General features: G+C 32.4%; 1 protein-coding gene across 1 annotated transcript in view; it reads left to right on the forward strand.

The window, feature by feature from the left end:
* Window positions 1-257: 257 nt before the first annotated feature.
* LOC148312741 (alpha-2C adrenergic receptor-like) overlaps window positions 258-22,574 on the forward strand; it is a 148,558-nt gene continuing 126,241 nt past the window's right edge. Inside the window, exons 1-2 of the mRNA XM_088274632.1 lie at window positions 258-964; window positions 19,495-19,638. Coding sequence (XP_088130758.1) covers window positions 371-964; window positions 19,495-19,638 — 738 coding nt within the window. The 5' untranslated portion in view covers window positions 258-370. The remainder of the gene's footprint in view (window positions 965-19,494; window positions 19,639-22,574) is intronic.

The raw sequence follows: 22,574 nt of genomic DNA on the forward strand, positions 1-22,574 counted from the left end.
AGGGTAATCTGTCTCACATTTAGCGTAAGTAATACATAATTATAAGTATTTTTAATCAAGGTGCGTAATTATCTCAATATGTATTTGAATTATTTTTAATTTTGAACACTTATCGGTGTAGTTAAATTGTGATTTTTATTGGTATCAACTTCTTGTTTGGGACCAAATCCGATTTCATTCTACAACTTAAATCAAACCTCAAAAGTAATAATAAATATTCTAATCCATCTCTTCCAATACGTACGAACTGTGAACGCTTATAAATAGGAACCTTATAAATGTAATGAAGTCTGTGCCTAAATCTTCGCTTAATGTAATGAAATAAGGATTTAAGTGTCTTTAAGGTTGTCAAAGAGTCCACCGAGTTTGAATGAATCACCTGATTGCCAGGACAACGCGACAAAAAAGGGTGAAAGCCGATTTACCCTATTCGAAGATGCCTAACGGAACCACCCCCTTTTTGGCCAATTACAGCTCTTTCCCCCCCTCCTACTTGACCCAAGACGAATACATGGCCTTGCAAGGTCCAGGGAACGGGACAAGTCAGGATTTGAACCTAACCCTGGGAGCGTACAACGACAGCTATTCTTTAAACCAGACGCTTTTGGTCTTCAATACCTGGTACCCTAGTGGATATTCGCTGTTTCATATCATCATAGCCTCGTTCATAGTGACCATCCTGATGATAATGGTGGTTGTCGGCAACATGTTGGTGATCATCGCCATCGCCACCGAGAAAGCGCTGAAGAACATCCAGAACTGGTTCATAGCGTCGCTCGCGGTGTCAGACTTCTTCCTTGGTCTAGTGATAATGCCGTTCTCTTTGGCCAATGAGCTGATGGGCTACTGGATATTCGGGTACTGGTGGTGTGAAATATACTCCGCCATGGATGTGCTCCTGTCCACAGCCAGCATCATGAACCTCTGTCTCATCTCTTTGGACAGGTACTGGAGCATCACGCAGGTACGAAAATATTTCAAATTATATAAATCATAGTTTTTTGTTAATTTTTGTAATTGTTTGTTTTTTGTTGTTGTTTATTTTTGTTTCGTTTTATTATTGGTTTATTTCTTGTTTTGTTTCGTTTTTTGTTGTTTATTGTTTGGTTCTTTTTACTGTTTTATTTTTTATTTTGTTTTGTTATTTGTTGTTTTTTTTTGTTCCGTTTTTTAAACTGTTTTTTTTCTTGTTTTGTTTTGGTATTTGTTGTTTTTTCTATTTTTTGTTTTTTGTTTTTTTTGTTTGTATTTTTGGTTGTTTTTTTCTTTTCTTCTTTCTGTTATGTTCAATAGATGGCGCTGCTATTATCACAGCTGTATAAAAATGCATGCATGAATTACTTTAGGAGATTTATTACATTTAACAATTGAATATAACTAACAAACCATCACACCACTTCCCCGCAAGGGTAGATGAACATCACACCTGTATTTGCACACAATCTTTGCCTTTTCCACATTCATACAATATACGTGTCGATAACGACTCTTTTTTTTCAAAACCATATAATTATTTCGAAGAAAAACTTATTTTTACAATGCAAAAACTGTGTATTGAGAAAAAAATGTATTACGTAAAATGTTACCTGGATTTAGAGAAAATTAAGTTGCTACGTTTTGAGCTAAGATGTGAAATAAATTCGTTACTGACATCGATACACTGTAAAAAGATGCTTGTTTTTTAAAAAAAAATCAAATTGTAAACTTCCGGAAGATGTAACAGATAATTTTTCAATCCATTTAGCAGAGTGTTGCCAGATAACAAGATTATATAAAAAAAGCACTTAAGAGGGATGTTTTCTTCTTTTCCTTGCAACACTCGTTTCTAGTAATATTTGGTAAAAAGCCAAAAGTCGAAAGAAACTGATGAATTGGCTGTACTCTTGGATTCCCTTGTTGATACTACAATGTAAAAAAGCCCCTAAAAGAGACGCCTGAATTTTTTTATGTCAAAACCAATATTTAAACTAGTCAAGATCATGCACAGAAAACTAACAAACCAACTATCACGGCGCTTCTCCACACAGTAGGCAGAGAGGATAAAACGCCACACCAATTTATCTTTGCAATCGATTTCGCATCTTTTACATTCATGCATCTTTATACATACACGCCGATTATTACGACTCCTGACCTGAACACGTCCAAGTATACGAAATACTCGATAATGTTAAGTTTTCTTCGGTCTTTCTCTGCTTCCATCACCAGCCACATTCGCCTAATAAATTTGTATAACTGTTTTTTGTTCACTCATTTGATTAAAATGCGCAAACCATTTCAACACACCTTTCTTACTTGTATTTTAAAAAATGTATACAAATTCAAAAATTTGATCGAAACGTTAATACTAGTATCGTATTAGTAAAATGGTACATGATGTTTTTTTTCTATGACAGGTCATAAGCCCTGAAAATATTCAGACCCTTTTCACCGTCACGTTTGTTGAGATGTAAAATTGTAAGTGTTTAACTGAACAAGTATATGGCAATACTTAAAATGTTTGTACATATATTATATGATCACTTAAACCCGCCAATACAATGTCGTAAGCACTATACAAACCTAGCTTTTCATGTTCAATCTAAATAAATAATTCAGATTTGTTGATATTATAATTCAATTTCTTTTGTTTATTCTAATTCACCATCAAACCACGACCTCAATACAGGTTATATATACCATTAATAATACATGAGACAGACTCTGGCATGTAAATTATAAATATATATTTTAAAAAATTCTAAGAATAGAGAAGAAGGAATATGTTAAGTAAAAAAAAACAACATATCGCTCACTCTTTTCAAGAACGTCATAAATCAAAAATCGACAATTTTCAGTTGTGCATGTTTTCGGAATGCCCAGAAAATGTACTATATCCCAGCGAAAGAGGCATATTTTTAACTTAATATTTACCCGTTACAGGGCAGAAGTATTGTTTTTTGCATTTTGAAGAAAATGTTTTGCTGAATTATTTTTTTATACATACTAAATATTTTTCAAATGGAGAAAAAACTTTCAGGTTTAACCCAAAAAAATCTGTTGCACAGTAAAAAGTTCAATAAGTGGCTTGATATTTATTTTTAATACATTTTATTATATATTTAAACTTAAAAAAAGATCTCCTGAAAAATGAATTTTGTATTTTGAAGAAAAGGTATTGTTGAATTATTTTTTTATACATACTAAATATTTTTCAAATGGAGAAAAAATTTTCAGGTTTGACCAAAAAAAATCTGTTGCACAGTAAAAAGTTCAATAAGTGGCTTGATATTTATTTTTAATACATTTTATTATATTTTTAAACTTAAAAAACGATCTCCTGAAAAATAATTTTTTTATTATTATTTATGACGTTGTTGAAAGGAGTGAGCTATATAAGTATATCGTAATTGTACAGGAGAAAGTGACCAACTAACAAAACGTTAAATGTTCAGGAAGGCCATTTAAGTCACTTTTGCTTGGTAAGAAAATAAACATCAATGCTGTTAGTAATTTTTAATAAGTAAATATATTATACTTCCAAGTTAAAAATCGTCTGGAATTTTATCCGGGCAATATCTAGCTAGTAAGATATCAAGTAGTCAATAGAGTGTACGTATGAAATGTGTGCTTTCTATTTTCTTTATATTTCATGTAGCCAGACTGAGCTACATCAACAGACTTATAATAAAACTTTTGTTTAATGTAAACCATAACGTGATTAAGTGTTTGTATCAAAGTTGAAAGTAATATTTTCAAAAACATTTGGCAATTGATGTTTTCATATACTATAAATAAAATGTGCTGAAAACTTGTAGGAGGTGGGCCAATATTCACGGAGCTTTGACTATTTTAACTTCAGCTTTCTTTGTAAAATACCAGTTTTAAAAAATTATATATTTTTTCCTTTTCTCTTCTTCTCTGTAAAGATCAATACGATCTGTCAGTGCTACCGCCTGTTCCTCTTGGGATAACGACTGCCAGATTTCTCTCCACTTTTTCAAGGATTTGCCTGGAAGTCTTCGTCCTTCGGGGTTTCCTTGAAGGACGATAGGCGGAAGTGTATGTTCCGATATCCGTTAAAAATATAAATAACGAGAAAAGGCGGTTATTAAAAAAATGTTACTAAATATTGATGCGGCACCAATCGTCACACAATCACACAAGGCCAATAATTTTTTTATCACATTTTTGAAATCTCAACAAAGATGAAGAAGAATATGGAAGGATGGTAAAATGATCATTTTTAACATGTGTAACATTTACCATTCTAACCATGATTATCACAACCACACTACTCAAATTTTGGTCATACATATATGATCAATCTCATGAGATTCCGTAAATAAGTTCACAAGAGCCATCTATGATTGGGTTAAAAATGATTTTATTTAACAAAGACCCTTTTATTTGAATGCAAAATATGAACTCGGTTTATTTTACTTCAATAATAAATGAATGTGGATCCCTTCAAAATAACAATAGTCACAATGGATTTAATATCTTAAATTAATCAAGATTTGTCACATAGCTCATTTATTTGTCTTATTCGACTTGTCATAGTTTCTAAATAAAACACCACTAAATCTGATTGATCTTAAAGTCCTTTTGCCTCATAAATTTTTGTCAACTGCATACCTTCTTTCCAATTTAAATCTTTATTTAAAAAAATTGACATACCTACGCCAAATGAGGGACATTTTTTGATGACATCTCATCACATTCATTTAAATGTATCTAGATTGAGATAAATTGAATTAAAAAGTACAGCAGACTGATGGATAGAGTGCTTTTTATTAAAAGTTATGACATTTCATTTCTAAACGATTTCCTTAAAAAAACATTGAAAAAAATTCGCAGCTCATTCAAATTCCTCGTCCGCTTTTGGTCAAGTGAATATAATCAAATTTGAAAACATTATCTTCATTTTGATAAGCCGTCGGCGGCCATTTTGTTTTGCTATCTGTAAAAATTAAATTAGCGACGCAGTCTGCCGCTGTCCTTTGAAAAGGGGAAATAATGAAACGAAAAATGACACGGAATTGTACCTTTCTTCGCCTGGAAAACTTTTAATTATTCGCGGTCATAGTATGAAACGAAAAGTTCTTGCTCAAAGGGTAGGGTAGCTACCCCTTGCTTTATCGAGAGACAAAAAATAGACTTGTAATTTATGAAAAATAGTTCCGACAACACCTGATCGCATCCAATCTTGGCCGTTTATTATTTGGCAGTGATCAATCCTACGTACTAGATTCCCGGATATGAAAAACCTAATACACCCGACTTTATTTTACGCGTTAAAAAAATTATCACGTAAAAGAATGAGTTTAAAAAAATATATAAAATTAAACAACTTTTTTTAACCGCTTTCTATTATAAGTACACTTTAACCCACCGGTTACAACAAGAACTTTGTCATCATCAGGGTTTATTAAATTCTAAAACAAAGAACATTAAAATAATCATAATTAATTACACTCCCCTACTAAAAACTAAATCCTAAAAAATACTTTAGTTTAGTTTTTGGTAAGGGAATGTAATGTGAGTATTTTAATGTTTTAGAAATTAATAAACCCTGATGATGACAAGGTCCTTTTTGAAACCGGTAGGTTAAGGTGTACTTATATAAAAAAGTGATTAAAATAAAGTTGTTAAATTTTATAAAGTTTATAAAAAGTGCCACAAAGTATTTGCGAAAAACATTCAAGAAATAAAATTAAAAAAATTACTGGCTGACCATCACGCCGATTCTCATCAGCGGTAGGTAGATATAATAGAATGCCACACCAATCTGTCTTAGTATACAATCTTCACCTGTTTCACGTTCATGCTTTTTCCTACATACCCGCATACAGACACACATACACATGGTAAAGGTATTATTGTGTTTACAACATTTTGAGCGTGTTCAGATACTTGTTCTCAAATCTGAGTTTTCTCCACTGAACAAAAATGAAGAAGAATATGGAAGTCTGGGTATTTACGGGCTAACAACCTGTCATAGGCTTTTCGTTGGTCACTTTATACACGTTAAGCACACAAAAATTTTTGGAACTACTAGATATTTGATCTCATGACACAGTATATATGAGTTCAGATCATAGGAATTTTCACTAGAGACATCTATTGGTGAGTTAAATAAGCTTTTTTATTGAACAGAAACACTTTTATTTTATATCAGTTCCGAATCCAGGATTATAATCACATACATGAGAAACGCCAGAGAATTTAGCTTATAATTTGACCAGATAATTTATTTACAACATTTTGAGCCCCGTAAATGCCCAGACTTCAATTTTCTTCTTCATCTTTGTTAGTGTCAAAAAATAATACGAAAAATAACTCCTGTAATAGGAGATCATCCAGATTTTAGTTTTTGGATGCACTTAAAATGTTGTAGTTATTTTTATATTATGACTTCCATGCAACACTGTCTCGTTTAGCGTTATAATTTATTGAAACCCATCCCTAGCGTTAAGCGAAGTCTTTATTTATCATTACCGTAAATTCTTAATTGTGTTTAATTTGTTGGATGATTTTTCTACTTCAATGAAATAATAATATCGCTGAAAAACGGGACTAAAAGGGAATGGCAGGCATTTAAAGTTTGCAAAGAGTTACAATAACGAAGTACCCACCGTTGTGTTTGGTTTGTATTGTATAATAAAACAGGGAGTTTGTTCCCAACAATATTATATGGAAATAATGACGCCTGCAAGCAAAACACTTTTTTCCTTACATTCAGCGGAAACACAACGATTAATGGAAGGGGGATGAAAAACCTTTTGTTTTGAATAGAAAATGTTAAATAATGCAAATAAACAGAGTAATATGCATTTAAAATAATTTTTATTTAACAACAACATTTTAAGTGTGTCCAAATTCTTGTTCACAAATCTGGAGTATCTCCGATTACAGGAGTTAACTACTATAATGGAGAATGTTGTTACAAAGTTATCCGGTCAAATTATAATCTAAAATAATAAAAATTAAAAGGATATTATCTGGCGTTTCTCGTGTATGTGATTGAAATCCAGAATTCAGACCTCACATACAAACATAAGAGTTTCTGCTCAATTAAAAAGTATCTTCATCTCACTAATAGATGTTTCTCGTGAAAATTCTAGTGATTCCTGTACAATGTTACGAAATTGGATATGATATAATAGATTTATATTATCCACTGACACTTCGTGATGGAATTGCATTTTTAATATATTATTAGATTAAAACCAATATTTTTAACTTTTCCACTTTATTTTTATTTGACCAGCGACCGGGTTTCGTCGTTACAGACATCATCAGACCAGTCTGATGATGTCTGTAATGACGAAACCCGGTCGCTGGTCAAATAAAAATAAAGTGGAAAAGCTAAAAATATTGGTTTTAATATAATAATATATTACGGATATGATATGAAAAAAAATTACATGAAAAATAACTTTTACTTAATTTTACGATTTTTTACCAGTCAATTATGTATCAATATAATAATATAAACAGAGAGTAGGAAAAAATATTTAAAAATAATCATATCACTCACAAGCATAAACAATGAGTGTGAGTCCCTCTCCAAGCACAAGAGCTAAGTCTTTTATTGGAGATTTATGATTGTCAAATGTAGAAATGTCTAGCAAATTAATTACATTTTAAAATGTTCTAGCTGTTTTATTTCGTCCACCTCGGTAGTGTAATTGTCAGCACGCTCGGCTGCCGTGCTGGAGGTCTAGGGCTCGATTCCCAGTGGGGGGGTCAAATAAATAAAAGTGATTTTTCACTCTAATATTTAATCAATATTACCCTGGACTGATATCTGAAGCGGAGGGCTAATCACCTTTCCTTCATGTGTTAACGATCAAGATAACACTGCGTGTACATGATGCAGTGCCCTATGCACCATTGGGTGCGGATAAGGTTTAGAAGTTTTTAATTAGTAAAAAAAAAATGTTTGGCAATTTTAAATAAACTTCATGGAAAGGTTTAAGTGTCCAGTTAAGCTGTCTAGTTCGGGCTACGACCGCCAGGCGCCGCCTTATTTATTAAAAATGGTGGGAAAACATAAAACATCCGTTAGGGGTGCTAATTTATGATGGTTTCGTGTAGAAATGTAACGCCATCTAGCGTCGGCGTCTGCGGTTAGTGCATTCCATGTTCCAGCGGAGAGAAATTTTTGTTTATTTTTCATTTCTGTTTTTAGAAACTTGTACAATTTATCAGCTTAAGTGATGCAGCGGCAAGTCTGCCCTATCTTCTAGCAGACATAAAATAAAAACATTTTTTTTATTTAAAAATGAAACAATTCGGTCACTCCTTTCAACAACGTCATATATAAAAAAACTTGATTTTTCAGGAGATCGTTTTTTTAACTTAAAAAATATAATACAATGTATTAAAAATAACTATCAAGCTACTTATTGAACTTTTCACTGTGCAACACATCTTTTAAGGTAAAACCTGAATGCTTTTTCTCCGATTGAAAAATATTAAGTTTAATTAAAAAAATAATAAAATTTTACCTTTTCTTCAAAATGAAAAACAACACTTTTTGCCCTGTAGCGATTAATATTAAGTTAAATATATCTTTGGATATAGTACATTTTCTGGGCATTCCGAAAACATGCGAATGCCCAGACTTTTATATTCTTCTTCGTTTATGTTGATGTTGATGTCGAAAATGTAAATTAATATTATAGTTTATTTATTTGTTGAACTTATTTACTTATAAAAATCTTATGATAGTTATGTTTAAGAATTAGTACATAAACCCTGAGGATGACAAGGTTCATGTCAAAACCGGTTGGAAAAAGTGTACCAATAAAAAGTGGTTAAAACAAAATTGTTTTATTTTATATTGTTTATAAAATGTGCCACAAAGTATCTGCGAAAAACATTTAAGAAACTTATACTAGTTGCTTGTGTGCCTCTTAAAAAAAGAGACTAATCTCTTTGTTTGGAGAGGGACTAACACTTCATATTTATTCATTTTTCTTAATATATATATTTTTTTATGTGTTTACTTGTTGAAATGTATGAAAGGAATTTAAAAAAAAAGTTTTTTAAGGCTTAATTTTTTTAAATAACTGTGGAAAGGTTAATTTTTATTTATTTCTTAAGGATAAATATTTCTAATATTAATATTTGTTTTTTTTTTTGGAGTCATTTACCTTGTTCCAGTCTTGTTAACCTTAATTCCATGTCCCAAAATGAGAAATAGAAATTACTCATCGGGAATATTATATATATATATATATATATATATATATATATATATATATATATATATATATATATATATATATATATATATATATATATATATATATATATATATATATATATATATATATATATATATATATATATATATATATATATATATATATATATATATATATATCTATATCACTTATGTATGTATTTTTTTTAAATAAATAAATAAATAATTTAAAAAATAGAAATATAGATGTTTTTTAAGGCAATTTCTTCATTGTCATCATCATCTTCTAAAGGCAGCGCCTTGTTGTGTTAGCCACTTGTCTCTGTCAGTCGCCATCCTCTTGAGCTGCGAATAGGAGGAGACGTCCATGAGCCGCTTCAAATCCTGGAAGTATGAAGTTCTTGGGCGGCCTCTTGTTCGTTTTCCCAAGATTCTTCCTTCGAAGATGTTGCTAAGGAAGGTGCTATGTCTAATTGAGTGCCCTATTAGCTTGGCCTTCCTCTTCAAAATATGATTTATAAGCTCTCTTCTTTCTTTTACGTCCTGCAACACCTTTTCGTTGGACTTCCTTACGACCCATGATTTTTTGGTCATCTTCCTCCAAACCTACATCTCAAATGCTTCATTGTAACTAGCCATTAAAATACCTTCGTGAAACGTGTAAATTTTTTTCTTCACATTTTCACCTTCCTATTTTGCATGTTTTATCGTACTGTTCTTTTATACGGAGTCCGACCCGTATAACTTCAGTGGCATGCAGAATTGCAGTATTTTTATTCCTCTGAAATAATAATTAATACCCGTGGGGTTTAACTGGCTCGAGGGGGTGTGGTGCAAGTATGCGCCCTTACCACGACTTGCGGTTGAAACATGTAGATTTTCCATGCACCGTTCTCTCCCCATTATGGTACTTAGTTATTCTGCAATGGTGTCGTGGAACGAAATGCTAAACAAGAAAATTAAGAGCACTAGCACTTTATGGACAGTCGATTAGAAATTAAAATAGAGAGTGGCAATTAGATTATGGACTTCTGCTTTTAATATTCAAGCATCAAATTTTATGAAATTACACTAGGACGCCTTTAGGGACGGACATGTATATCTCTGAAGATGACAAGGTTCATGGATGGACATGTTAATATCCTAACTTATTTTATTCTATTTTCATTTTTATTTTATTTTCTTTATTTAATATAGTTACATTTTTAAGTACAACATAATACAATTTCTAAACATTTATACATATGGCAAACTTATAATTTTGTACATACTATATGCTTTATTTAAAAAAGTAAGATGCTCAATTATTTTGTATTAAATATTTTATATCGAATTATTTTTTTTAACTAACTAACTAACCAACCATCACGCCGCATCTTGCGGGGGTAGACAGAGAGAATAGAATGCCACACCACCCTGTTTTCCACTCTGCATTTCATTTCTTGTTATATCGTTCACTCCTTTCAAGAACGTCATAAATCAAAAAAACTAGATTTTTCAGGAGAACGTTTTTAAAGTTAAAAATATAATACAATGTTTTAAAAATAAATATCAAGCCACTTGTTGAACTTTTTATTGTGCAATAGATCTTTTTAGGTAAAACCTGAGGGTTTTTTCTCCATTTGAAAAATATTTAGTTGATAAAAAAAATAATTAAAAATACCTTTTCTTCAAAATGCAAAAACAACACTTTCTACCATGTAGCGGGTAAATATTAAGTTAAAAATATACCTCTAGTACATTTTCTGAGCATACAGAAAACATGCACATATGACGTTCTTGAAAGGAGTTAGCGATATGTATGTAATATGTTTTGAAAAAAAAAAATATATATATATATATAAAACAAAATAATAATAAATAAAATAAAACCAAACGAATCAGAATATTTCACGAAGAATCTGTCTGCACATTTACTCTTCACATCAGACACCAAATTTTCCCGATGCGAGTTATGTCTACCAAGATTCATACATCACCAACAAATGGGCGATTTTGTCCAGTTTGGGAAGCAGCGATATAACACATCATTGTAGCATATTTCCTTTTGTCCTGCGACTCCATTCAGAGCGTCCTAGCTGTGACATTAACGGAAATTTAATATATAATGTGAATCGTTCCAACTACAGAAGATGATCAACCGGAAATGTAAACAATGCACAGATCATTTGTCATACAATTGACACTATCCCTGACTATGATGGATGGCGTTTCGACGGACAATCTTTAACCTTTGATAAATGGACGTTACGAATTGAGAACAAAAACCAGTTGGGAACGAAATAACGATACTCAAGGTTCTCAACATAAGAAATAAATGCATCAACAACAAAAAAAAAAAACCTATTATTTTTTGACATCTCATCAATGATCAAAGATGAAGAAAAATATGAAAGTCTGGGTATTTACGGGGCTGACGACCGTCATAGGCTGGTTTAAGTGAACTTAACCTCACCTAACCTAACTTAACCTGGATATCGATTCCATAGTGTAGTCAAACGTCGAAATAAAGATGATAATAAAAATAATCATAATTTTATTCTGGCTTGATGGGCAATGCCTAAATGAACTAATTAAGTGATCACTTAAACCAGCCTATGACGGTCGTCAGCCCCGCAAATACCCAGACTTCCATATTCTTCTTCATCTTTGATATTCGATGAGATGGACACATGGACACATTCAAAATGTTGTAAAAAAACCTTAGTGATATAGCGAAAACCTGCATTTTTCATTTTTATTATACTCTGTATATTAACTAAAATATTCTGTAAGACCAAAAAAGACTGGTGGTTTCAAAAGTCTATATCATTGGAGGGCATATATAACTAATTATATGGACGTAAAGGAAGGTAGGTTGGTAGGAGTATGTCCGGATAGAAGAGTAAGGCGTTTCATCCTCTCTGTCTACCCGATACGATAAGATTTAGGTTAACTTGGTGTGATCAAGTACTTTAAATTTTGGGTGAAATATTTGGGCGTAGTCAAATTAGGAGTCGGAACGATCAGCGTATATGTACGAGGAGTTGCATGAATGTAAAAGAGGCGAAGATTGTTTTACAAATGCAGTAGTGTAGCGTTGTATTCTCTCTGCCTACCCCTGAAAAGAAGCAATGTAATATTTTATTAATTAGTTCATTTGTGTCGCCTACTTTCAAAATCCACCAGATCCAATTTTTATGTGATTTTAAAATAAATACTCTATCGGAATGCCAATGGTGGGTTAAATTGTTTAAAATATTTATATACTTGAAAACCCTGCTAAAAATACTTAAAAACAGCGTTTTATTTCAAATTCTACTATATTCATGAAACTTGCTTTCTGACTCATAGGTAAAAAATTGAGATGACGTTTTGTGTCTCGTGTTTTTTTGTAAATACTGAATAATTTTCTAAAAAAATCCTCTGTTTTAAAATATTTTATCTAAAGATAGACAAATCTTTTAAACACAAATAATACCCAGAGAATTTCAATTTTTTTTGTTAAACCAACTTACATAGATCTGGCGGATTTTGAAAGTAGGCGACACATTTAGGCATTGCCCGTCATTCCACGTTTACTAGACTATGCATTTAGGCATTGCCCGTCATTTATTTTTACGTTTACTACACTGTGGAATCGATATCCAGGTTAGGTTAAGTTAGGTTAAGTTAGGTTAAGTTAGGTTAGGTGAGGTTAAGTTAAGCTAAGTTAATAATAACTTCATCTCGGCTTATCTCTTAAGGTTAAGAGAAAGAATGGAGATAGATCGATGACTTGAGTAAGCTCTGTTTAAATCAGTTAATATAAATCAGGAATTATTTATTACTCTTATTTCAAGCTTATCTTAACCATCTCCATTCCAAATCGTGTTACTCCCTGAATAATGTTGATAAACTTAAGCGATAAATTGTAACTAACTTCAGTGTAAACTGAGAGTAGAAATGGCTTAGGCGCCACGTATTTTCATTGATGGCATATTTTATAAGTCGCTCGACATACTTTTGCCTCTATGGGGTATTATTCTTTCATTTAACGTTGAATCCACACTTTTTGAATTTAACTTTTACTTAGTAAATATCACTATTTGTTAAAAATATATGTGAGCGATGTGTCACAATCGCTCACTCCTTTCAAGAACGTCATAAATAAAAAAAACTTGATTTTTCAGGAGATCGTTTTTAATGTTTAAGAATATAATAAAATGTTTTACAAATAAATATCAAGACACTTATTGAACTTTTTACTGTGCAACAGATTTTTTTAGGTAAAACCTGAAGGTTTTTTCTCCATTTGAAAAATATTCAGTATATTTAAAAAAATAATTAAGCAATACTTTTTCTTAAAAGTGCAAAAACAACAGTTTCTGCCCTGTAGCGGGTAAATATTGAGTTAAAAATATGACAAATTTGCTGAGATATAGTACATTTTCTGGGCGTTCTGAAAACATGCACAGCTGAAAATTGAAGATTATTTATTTATGACGTTCTTGAAAGAAGTGAGGGAAATATGCACCTGTGATTCCAACTCCTGACCTGACCACACCCAAGTATTTGATTGTGTTATATTTTTAAACTTTAAAAACGTTATCCTGAAAAATCAGGTTTTTTATTTGTGACGTTCTTGAAAGGAGTGAGCGATGTGTGAGAAAATGCATGAATTCCTAATGATAAAGTGGTGTGGCATTCTATTCTCTCTGTCAACCCCTGGCACGATGGTAAGTTTGTTATTTTTTATTGACCGAGATATTTTTAGCAGTGCAGTTGAGTATCAATAAAAATATTTAAACAGACAGTAAAAAAAGGGTGAGGCATTTTAAAGTGAAATGGTTCAAGTGTCCAGCTGTCGTTTGTAAATATAGATTTGTGTGGCGTTCTATTCTCTCTAATTACCTTAACTCGGGTTAGCGGCGTGACGGCTTATTTGTCAATAAGTTAGTTAAATTGTAAATAATTTTTATTAGAAATGTGTCGATGTTAGGGTCCGCTACCAGCCCACTTCCTTCCTTCCCTATACTTCGTTATGGCTATTGACATTTATGAAGAGCCCTTCTGTTCTCTTTGTTTCATATTAATTTGAAGAAGATTTCTCTGAAATTCTTCCCTTAAGCGTAATAATAATTCTTATGTTATTACTGCTACAAGAAAAGGTAATTCCTTATCCCATATCTGTTCGTGTACCACTTCACATCTTCTTTCTGGCTCCATACCAACTTATCGTCCTTGTTGACTGTTGGGATCAGCTCTCCTCGTCCTCGGTTATAGGTCCTTCTGTCATGGACAACGTCACCTAGGCCATGCATTCGAATCATATTATCTTTCTGCAGCATCTATGAAATCTTTGGTCTTCCTCTTATTGTATTTCGATTGAGATACACGGTGATTGCCTGGTTCAAAATATGATCACTAAGTGACATCAGTATTTTGTAATCATGAAATTTGCATTCAATTATTAGTATAAAATTTAATTTGATAATTTACTTTATTTCTTAAAATGCCGCATCATTTACAAATATAGTATTTTAAAATAATGGTCCCGGGTTCCATTCCCAAGGGGGGTAAAATAAATATTAGTGATTTTTTCACTGTAATATTTATTCAAAATTACCATGGACTGGTACCTGAAGCGGAGGGCTGATCACCTTTCCTTCATGTATAAACGATCAAGATAACACTGCGTTTATATGACACAGTGCCCTATGCACCATTTGGGTGCGGATAAGGGTTATATATATATATATATATATATATATATATATATATATATATATATATATATATATATATATATATATATATATATATATATATATATATATATATATATATATATATATATATATATATATATATATATATATATATATATATATATATATATATAAAATAATGCAGAAGACATCGAAACTTCTAAAAATAAAAAATATGAAATGATTTTTACTAACGAGATATTTAAATACGAGTACACCAGTTTATAATGTGATCACTTAAATAATACGATGAAAGGTCGTTAGCACTGAAAAATTAACAGAATATCTGTTGCTATATATTTATTTATTGGAAAACCAATAGAACATTGACAAAATTAACAAATTATAATATTTTCTGGCATCTTCACAAAGATGAAGAAGAATATGGAAATCTGGGCATTACGACCATCAAATGCAAAAAAATAATACTAAAAATAACTTTATAAATTGATTCGGCAGTCACTTTGTGGTAAAATCTATCCATTTTTAATTAATGTTTTTCTAAGTAAATACCACTATTTCTTAAAATCTACTGTGACACGGTGTGACTTACGGTGCTTGAAAATGATGCGAAATGCATCGAAACACGTATCACAGTAGATTTTAAGATATTGTGGTATTAACTAAGTAAAACATTAATTAAAAATGAAAAATAACTCCTTTGATTGGAGATAATCCAGATTTGTAAGTATTTGAACACACAAACAAAATGTTGTAAATTATAATATTTAAAAAAAATAAAAATAAAAATTACATGTTTTAAGTGAAAAACTTAATAAAAAATTACTGTCTTATAGATAAGTATAACTGTAGTATATAATATTATATCTAAAAATTTGTAATCGCATGGATATTTGCGCACAATGGTGCTTAGACTACTGCATCGTATAGATACCAAAGTGATTTTTTCTTCTTTCTACATCTTCATTTAAATCGTGATACCACACGGGCGTAGGTAAAGGAAACGCGTCAGAAAAAATATGAGAGAAATAAAAAGTTCCTTTAGTCTCAAGTGCTATTGTGATAATACTATCTACAATATAAGCCTTGTTTTTAAAGGCCAGTTTTGACTAGTCTTTCCATAGAAAAGATAAAACGAATGAACTTGGAATTCTGAGCATATCGCTCACTCCTTTCAAGAAGGTCATAAATAAAAAAACCTGATTTTTTAGGAGAACGTTTTCAATTTTTTTAAATATAATACAATGTTTTAAAAATAAATATCAAGCCACTTACCAAACTTTTTACTGTGCAACAGTCTTTTTAAGGAAAACCTGAAGATTTTTTGCACCATTTGAAAAATATTTTGTTTATTTAAAAAAAAATTAAAAATACCTTTTCTTCAAAATGCAAAAACATCACTTTCTGCCCTGTGGCGGGTAAATATTTAGTCAAAAATACATATGCCTCTTTTGCTGGGATATAGTAAATTTTCTGGGTATTCCAAAAACATGCACAACTGAAAATTGACGATTTTTGAATTATGACATTCTTGAAAGGAGTGAGCGATATTAGAGCTTACGAACTCCTATTTGGCTAGCTTAAGTGATCATTTTATACACTCATTATTATTATACCATCACGCCGGTTCCCCGCAGGGGTAGGCAGAGAGGATGAAAGGCCACAGTATTCTGTCCTGACAAACACTCCTCGCCTCCTTCACATCCAAACATCTAGTCATACATACCCTCCGATTACACAGACTTTTGACACCGCCAGATTTTAGGTTCTGATTGATCTGATCGTGCCAAGTCTTTTCCGGTCGTCCTCGTTCTGTTTTCCTCTCACATTCGCCACATATATTTTCTTAGTCATTCTCTCGTTATCCATTCGCTCCACATGTCCTTTTCAAGTTTTTCAAGAAGCAACGTCAGTTAATTTACAAATTGTGGTATAAAATGAGTTCCACCTATAGTATAAGAAATACCAAGCAAAAATGTTTTATTTTTGTGCGTATCCCGATATTGCCATCGGTGTATTTTTTTTACGGGGTAGTTTTTGCAGCCCCCTTTGCAAAGTTACAGGAACTGCCGGTACTGTGGAAGCATGAAATAAGATTGCGGAACTTATACGTGAAATGAAATGTGTTGGCCAGCTTCCAGATGTTTATTTCGATCCAAACAAACGTATAACTGACATGACAAGGAATAACATCGTTACCATCAACGTAATCTGGTAAAATGTATACCGTTGTAATAATAACGTAGTCTAACAATACTACAAAAAAAACAAGAGAATTTGTTTCAAAATAGTAAGACGAAATATGGAAATGTATGGAAGTGAAACATGTAGTTGGCAAAATAAGGATGAAAGTAAACTGAATGCAGTCAAAATGCGATCTCTCAGAAGAATGTGCGACAAAACGATGTATGATAGATGTGCGAATAGTGAAATAAGGAAGGAATGCAAAGCTGAGATAAGCATTATCGATAAAATTAAGAAAGGTGTGTTGAGATGGTTTGGACATGTAGAACGAATGAGTGAGCAAAGAACGGTAAAACAAATTTATGAGGCGAATGTAAGTGTAAAAAAGAGCAGAGGAAGACCGAGAAAAACATGGCACGATCAGGTATGCCAAATACTTGAAAGTGGTCAAGGTTAGGAGTCGTAACAATCGGCGGGTATGTATGAGGAGATGCATGAACGTGGAAGAGGGGAAGAATGTTTGCAAAGACAGAGTGGTGTGGCGTTCTATTCTCTCTGCCTACCCCTGCGGAGAAGCGGCGTGATGGTTAGTTAGTTTTTTTTTTTTTTAGTAAGTCGAAATAAACCTCTGTTCGTAAATTTATATTATATTAACGGTGACTCAATATTCAAAATCCTTATCCGCACCCTTCGACTTGTCGTTATGCTAAAAGTAATGCACGTAGAGCTCCCGGAACCATACACCATTCAAATTCTAAAAGCTTTCCTTCTATTGTGTAGAAATTTGAAAAAGTTGGCGAGCTTATAAGCTAAGATGGAGAAAAGGGGAAAATCGTGTAATCAAGGGTTAAAATAAATAATTGAAAAATCCATGGAAATATTTAGAATGAATTCTAAATATTTAATACTGGAATGAATACACATATAAATACAACATTTTGAGTGTTTCCAAATACTTGTTCACAAATCTGGATTATCTCCACTTAAAAGAGTATTTTTTATATTATTTTTTGACATCTCGTCAAAGATGAAGAAGAATATGGAAGTCTGGGCATTTACGGGGCTGACGACCGTCATAGGCTCTCTAGAATTGGTGAAAAACACCATTTTTTCTTTACATCTTACTAGTAGATGTCTCTAGGGAAGTTCTAGTAATTCAAGAACAAGGTTTCTAAATTGGTTAATATAAATAGAACTTCGAAGAATTTAGTAGTGTGTTTGTCAATAATGGGGAGAATTGGTGAATGTTACACGTGTGTAAAGTGATCACTTAAACCAGCCTATGGCGTTCGTCAGACCCGTAAATACCCAGACTTCCATATTCTTCTTCATCTTTGATGATATGTCAAAAAATAATACAAAAAATAATGTATTATTGTGTTTACAACATTTTGAGCGTGTTCAGATACTTCTTCTCAAATCTGAGTTTTCTCCACTGAACAAAAATGAAGATGAATATGGAAGTCTGGGTATTTACAGGGCTAACAACCTGTTATAGGCTTTTCATAGATCACTTTACACACGTACATTATTTTACCCATGATTGACAAGCACACAATTTTTTTGGAACTACTAGATATTTGATCTCATGACACAGTATATACATATGAGTTCAGATCACTAGAATTTTCACTAGAGACATCTATTGGTGAGATGAAGAGGCTTTTTTACTGAGCAGAAACTGTTTTATTTGTGTAAGAGGTCCGAATCCAGGGTTATAATCACATACATGAGAAACACCAGAAAATATTCTTCTTCATCTTTGATGAGATGTCAAAAATAAAATCACATATACATACATGTATGCTCTGTTGTATGATTCTTATCAAATGTTAGTTGTCATTTTCATTGATGTTGCAGCCATCACTTGAGCCATAATCCTTCGTATAAAAAAATGAAAGATACTTCATCCTAGTTGATTTGCAATCTGGAGGGTAAAAAATCACATCTAATAAATAATAACAATAACAGTGTATGGTTTATAAGCTTGTATTTTCACCTGATGATGAGAACATCTATAGTTTTCAAAACTAGTCGTGTTTACATTTACAAACTCAACAGCGGTCCTAAACTTCTTCTTCTTATCCAGACCCAATGGTGCATAGGGCACTGCATAATATTGTGTTATTTTGATTGTTACTTACATGCAGCCAAGGTGATCACTCTTACCCTTTAAGAACTAGTCCAGGGTAACGTAAAATCACTAATATTAATTAAACAACCCCCCTGGGAGTCGAACTCGGGACCTCCAGCGCGGTAGCTATACACGCTTACCATTACACCACGGAGGCGGGCTGGGCGGTCCTATACATGTGTTTTTCATGTTATTCACAAAGTTGATGCCAAATCCATGAATAATGGGTGTTATTCCGTGTTAAAAAGTAGAAACTTCGCGAGATTTACAGTTATATTTTCGTTTTTCAGGCCGTGGAGTACCTAAAAAAGAGAACGCCCGCCAGAGCTGTGTTCATGATAGCAGCTGTGTGGCTGATGTCAGCGCTTATCTGCATACCCCCGTTGTTAGGGTGGAGAGCGAAGCGAGTGGAAGAAGAATTTCCGAAATGCAAGGTAAAGTTTTTTATAATTTATATTTGAAGCACTAACACTGCGATTTTCAATTTTATAATTAAAATGTAACTTTGTTTTATTTTTTATTTTTTATTTTATTTTTTTAACATCTCATCAAAGATGAAGAAGAATATGGAAGTCTAGGAATTTACGGGGCTGACGACCGTCATAGGCTGGTTTAAGTGATCACTTTACATAAGTGTAACATTCACCAATTCTACCCATTATTGACAACCACACTACTCAAATTCTTGGAAGCTCTGTATATATGAACCAATTTAGAAACCTTGTTCTTGAATCACTAGAATTTCACTAGAGACATCTATTGGTGAGAGCCTATGATCGTCAGCCCTGTAAATGCTTAGACTTCCATATTCTTCATCATCTTTGATGAGATGTTAAAAAAAAATAATATGAAAATAACTCCTGTAATTGGAGATAATCCAGATTTTGTGAACAAGTATTTGGACACACTCAAAATGTTGTAACATTGATTTATTAATCACTATAAATATTTTATTTAACTTAATTATAATGTCTACCAGTTTCGAAGCTAACAGCTTTAAAGTTAAGGCATTCATAGGGCTGGCTTCACCTTGTATATTTTGTAACGTTTATCGTTTAGCCCTATTTCACAGTCTACAAGAAATATATGGTTTTTATATTCTTTCAATTTCATTAAACCAGATTAAGTCGCAGCAACGTGTAGCCGGGTACAGCTAGTTACCAAATATTTTTCAACCATATTTTAAATTTTCGTTATCATTTTTTTGAGATAAAATCGTAATATTTCGTGATGATTTAAAGACAAAAATGCATATTTCCCGTAGCGCTGTATTTTCCAAGTAAACAGTTTACGCCAAACTCCGAAACTGTTGATTTATCTGAAATCAGATTGCACATAAGGTAGTAAATATCTAGTTCCCTCTAAAGCTATGCATAAATTCACTTTTATGAGATTTTCTCTCAGGAAAGCGTGAAATATAATATGACATATGGCCATACTCGCATATGAACGACACAAAATAATCTTGTTTTTCTACTAAGCTATTGTGAGTCGTGCGATATGAAATGCATTTACTTGCAAGTATTTTACGAGTATGCATATTTGGCTTGCATATCCTGCAAAAAATCTTAGCTTAGCTAAGGATCAAATTTACTGGATCTGTTAATAGGATGTTTTTATTAGTCAGATATTTCAACAGATGTCATAAGGCCAAGGATTGACGTATTATTTTATCCAAAGTTCCACACCATGAAAAAATCCCTCCAAGTTGATCTGACGATTCCCAGGGGGGTTAAATAAATAAAAGTAATTTTTTTCACTCTAATATTTATCCAATATTACCCTGGACTGGTACCTGATGTGAAGGGCTGATCGCATTTCCTTCATGTGTTTACGATCAAGATCAACACTGCGTTGATATGATGGAGATTCCAATGTACCATTGGGGCGCGAATAAGGGTTTAAATAAAAAAATTGAGACTGTGAAAAAACAAAAGTTTGGGGATTCATAGGGCTGGCTACACTTTGTATATTTTGTAACGTTTATCGTTTAGTCCTATTTCACAGTCTTACAAAAAGGTATATTTGGTCTCTGTTGCGACATTTTGTAAATCTCTCAGTTAATAAATTGGTTGAATATTTTTTTATAATTGATATAACTTACAAAAATTCATAGAAAAAATCATTCAAAAAAAATATTGAGTGCGTTTGCAAAATTTATATATTTTTATTTCATCAGTAACTTTGATAATCGTTTCATTCATCCCCGACTGTTTTTTTCATACCTGCTGACAAGCCTAAATGAGAACCTTTTGCAGGTTATTTATTCAATTTAAACACATTTATAAAAAACAAGGAGTAAGCAAGAAAATATCATTAGACCCTTTTTACAACTGTTCTTGCAATATTTCAAAGGTCAGCTCCTAACCTCAGCTCCAAACAAAAGTATTCCAGGTATTTTTACGTTTTTATTTCTAACACCATTTTTTTGTTCATTTTGCATAAATTTTGTGGAATAATAATAATAATAAAATCCTTATCAGCATCCCAATGGTGCATAGGACACTGCTTCATATAAATGCAGTGTTATCTTGATCGTTTACACATGAAGGAAAGGTGATCAGTCCTCCGCTTCAGGTGCCAGTCCAGGGTAATATTGAATTTATATTACAGTGAAAAAATCACTTATATTTATTTGACCCCCTCTGGGAACCCGAGCCCTCCAGGACGGTAGCCGAGCGTGCTGACCATTTCACTACGGAGGCGGTTTGTGTAAAAATATGATGTTTTAAATATAAAAATAAAACTATCGTTTTAGACAACTTTTTGAGTTTATCAGTGTAATCACGACTAGTTTCGAGAACTACAAATGTTCTCTTTCACATATGAAAATACAAACCACTTGTATTTTCACATATTGATGAGAATATCTTTAGATCTCGAAACGAGTAATGTATATGGTATAAAGCTGTAAACCCTCCTCACCCAAAGTATTTGGAAATGACGTATACTTTGAAGGGCAGTTATTAAAAGATCCCAGTCGTGTTCAAAAAACTATTGTAAAAAAAAACTAACTCACCATCACGCCACTCCCCCGTAGGGGTAGGCAGAGAGAATAGAACGCCACACCACTCTGTCTTTGCAAACATTCTTCGCCTCTTAAACATCTCCTCATACATACCCGCCGATTGTTACGACTCCTAACCTGACCAATTTCAAGTATTTGGCATACCTGATCGTGCCATGTTTTGTCTCGGTCTTCCTCTGCTCCTTTTTCCAATTACATTCGCCTCATAAACTTGTTTTACCATTCTTTCATCACTCATTCGTTCTACATGTCCAAACCATCACAACACACCTTTCTTAATTTTATCGATAATGCTTGTCTCAGCTTTGTATTCCTTCCTTATTTCACTATTCGAACATCTAT

Source organism: Brachycentrus maculatus, unplaced genomic scaffold (assembly GCF_059751285.1).
Source record: "Brachycentrus maculatus isolate JH-2025_06_01 unplaced genomic scaffold, ASM5975128v1 h1tg000034l, whole genome shotgun sequence".
NCBI lineage: Eukaryota > Metazoa > Arthropoda > Insecta > Trichoptera > Brachycentridae > Brachycentrus > Brachycentrus maculatus.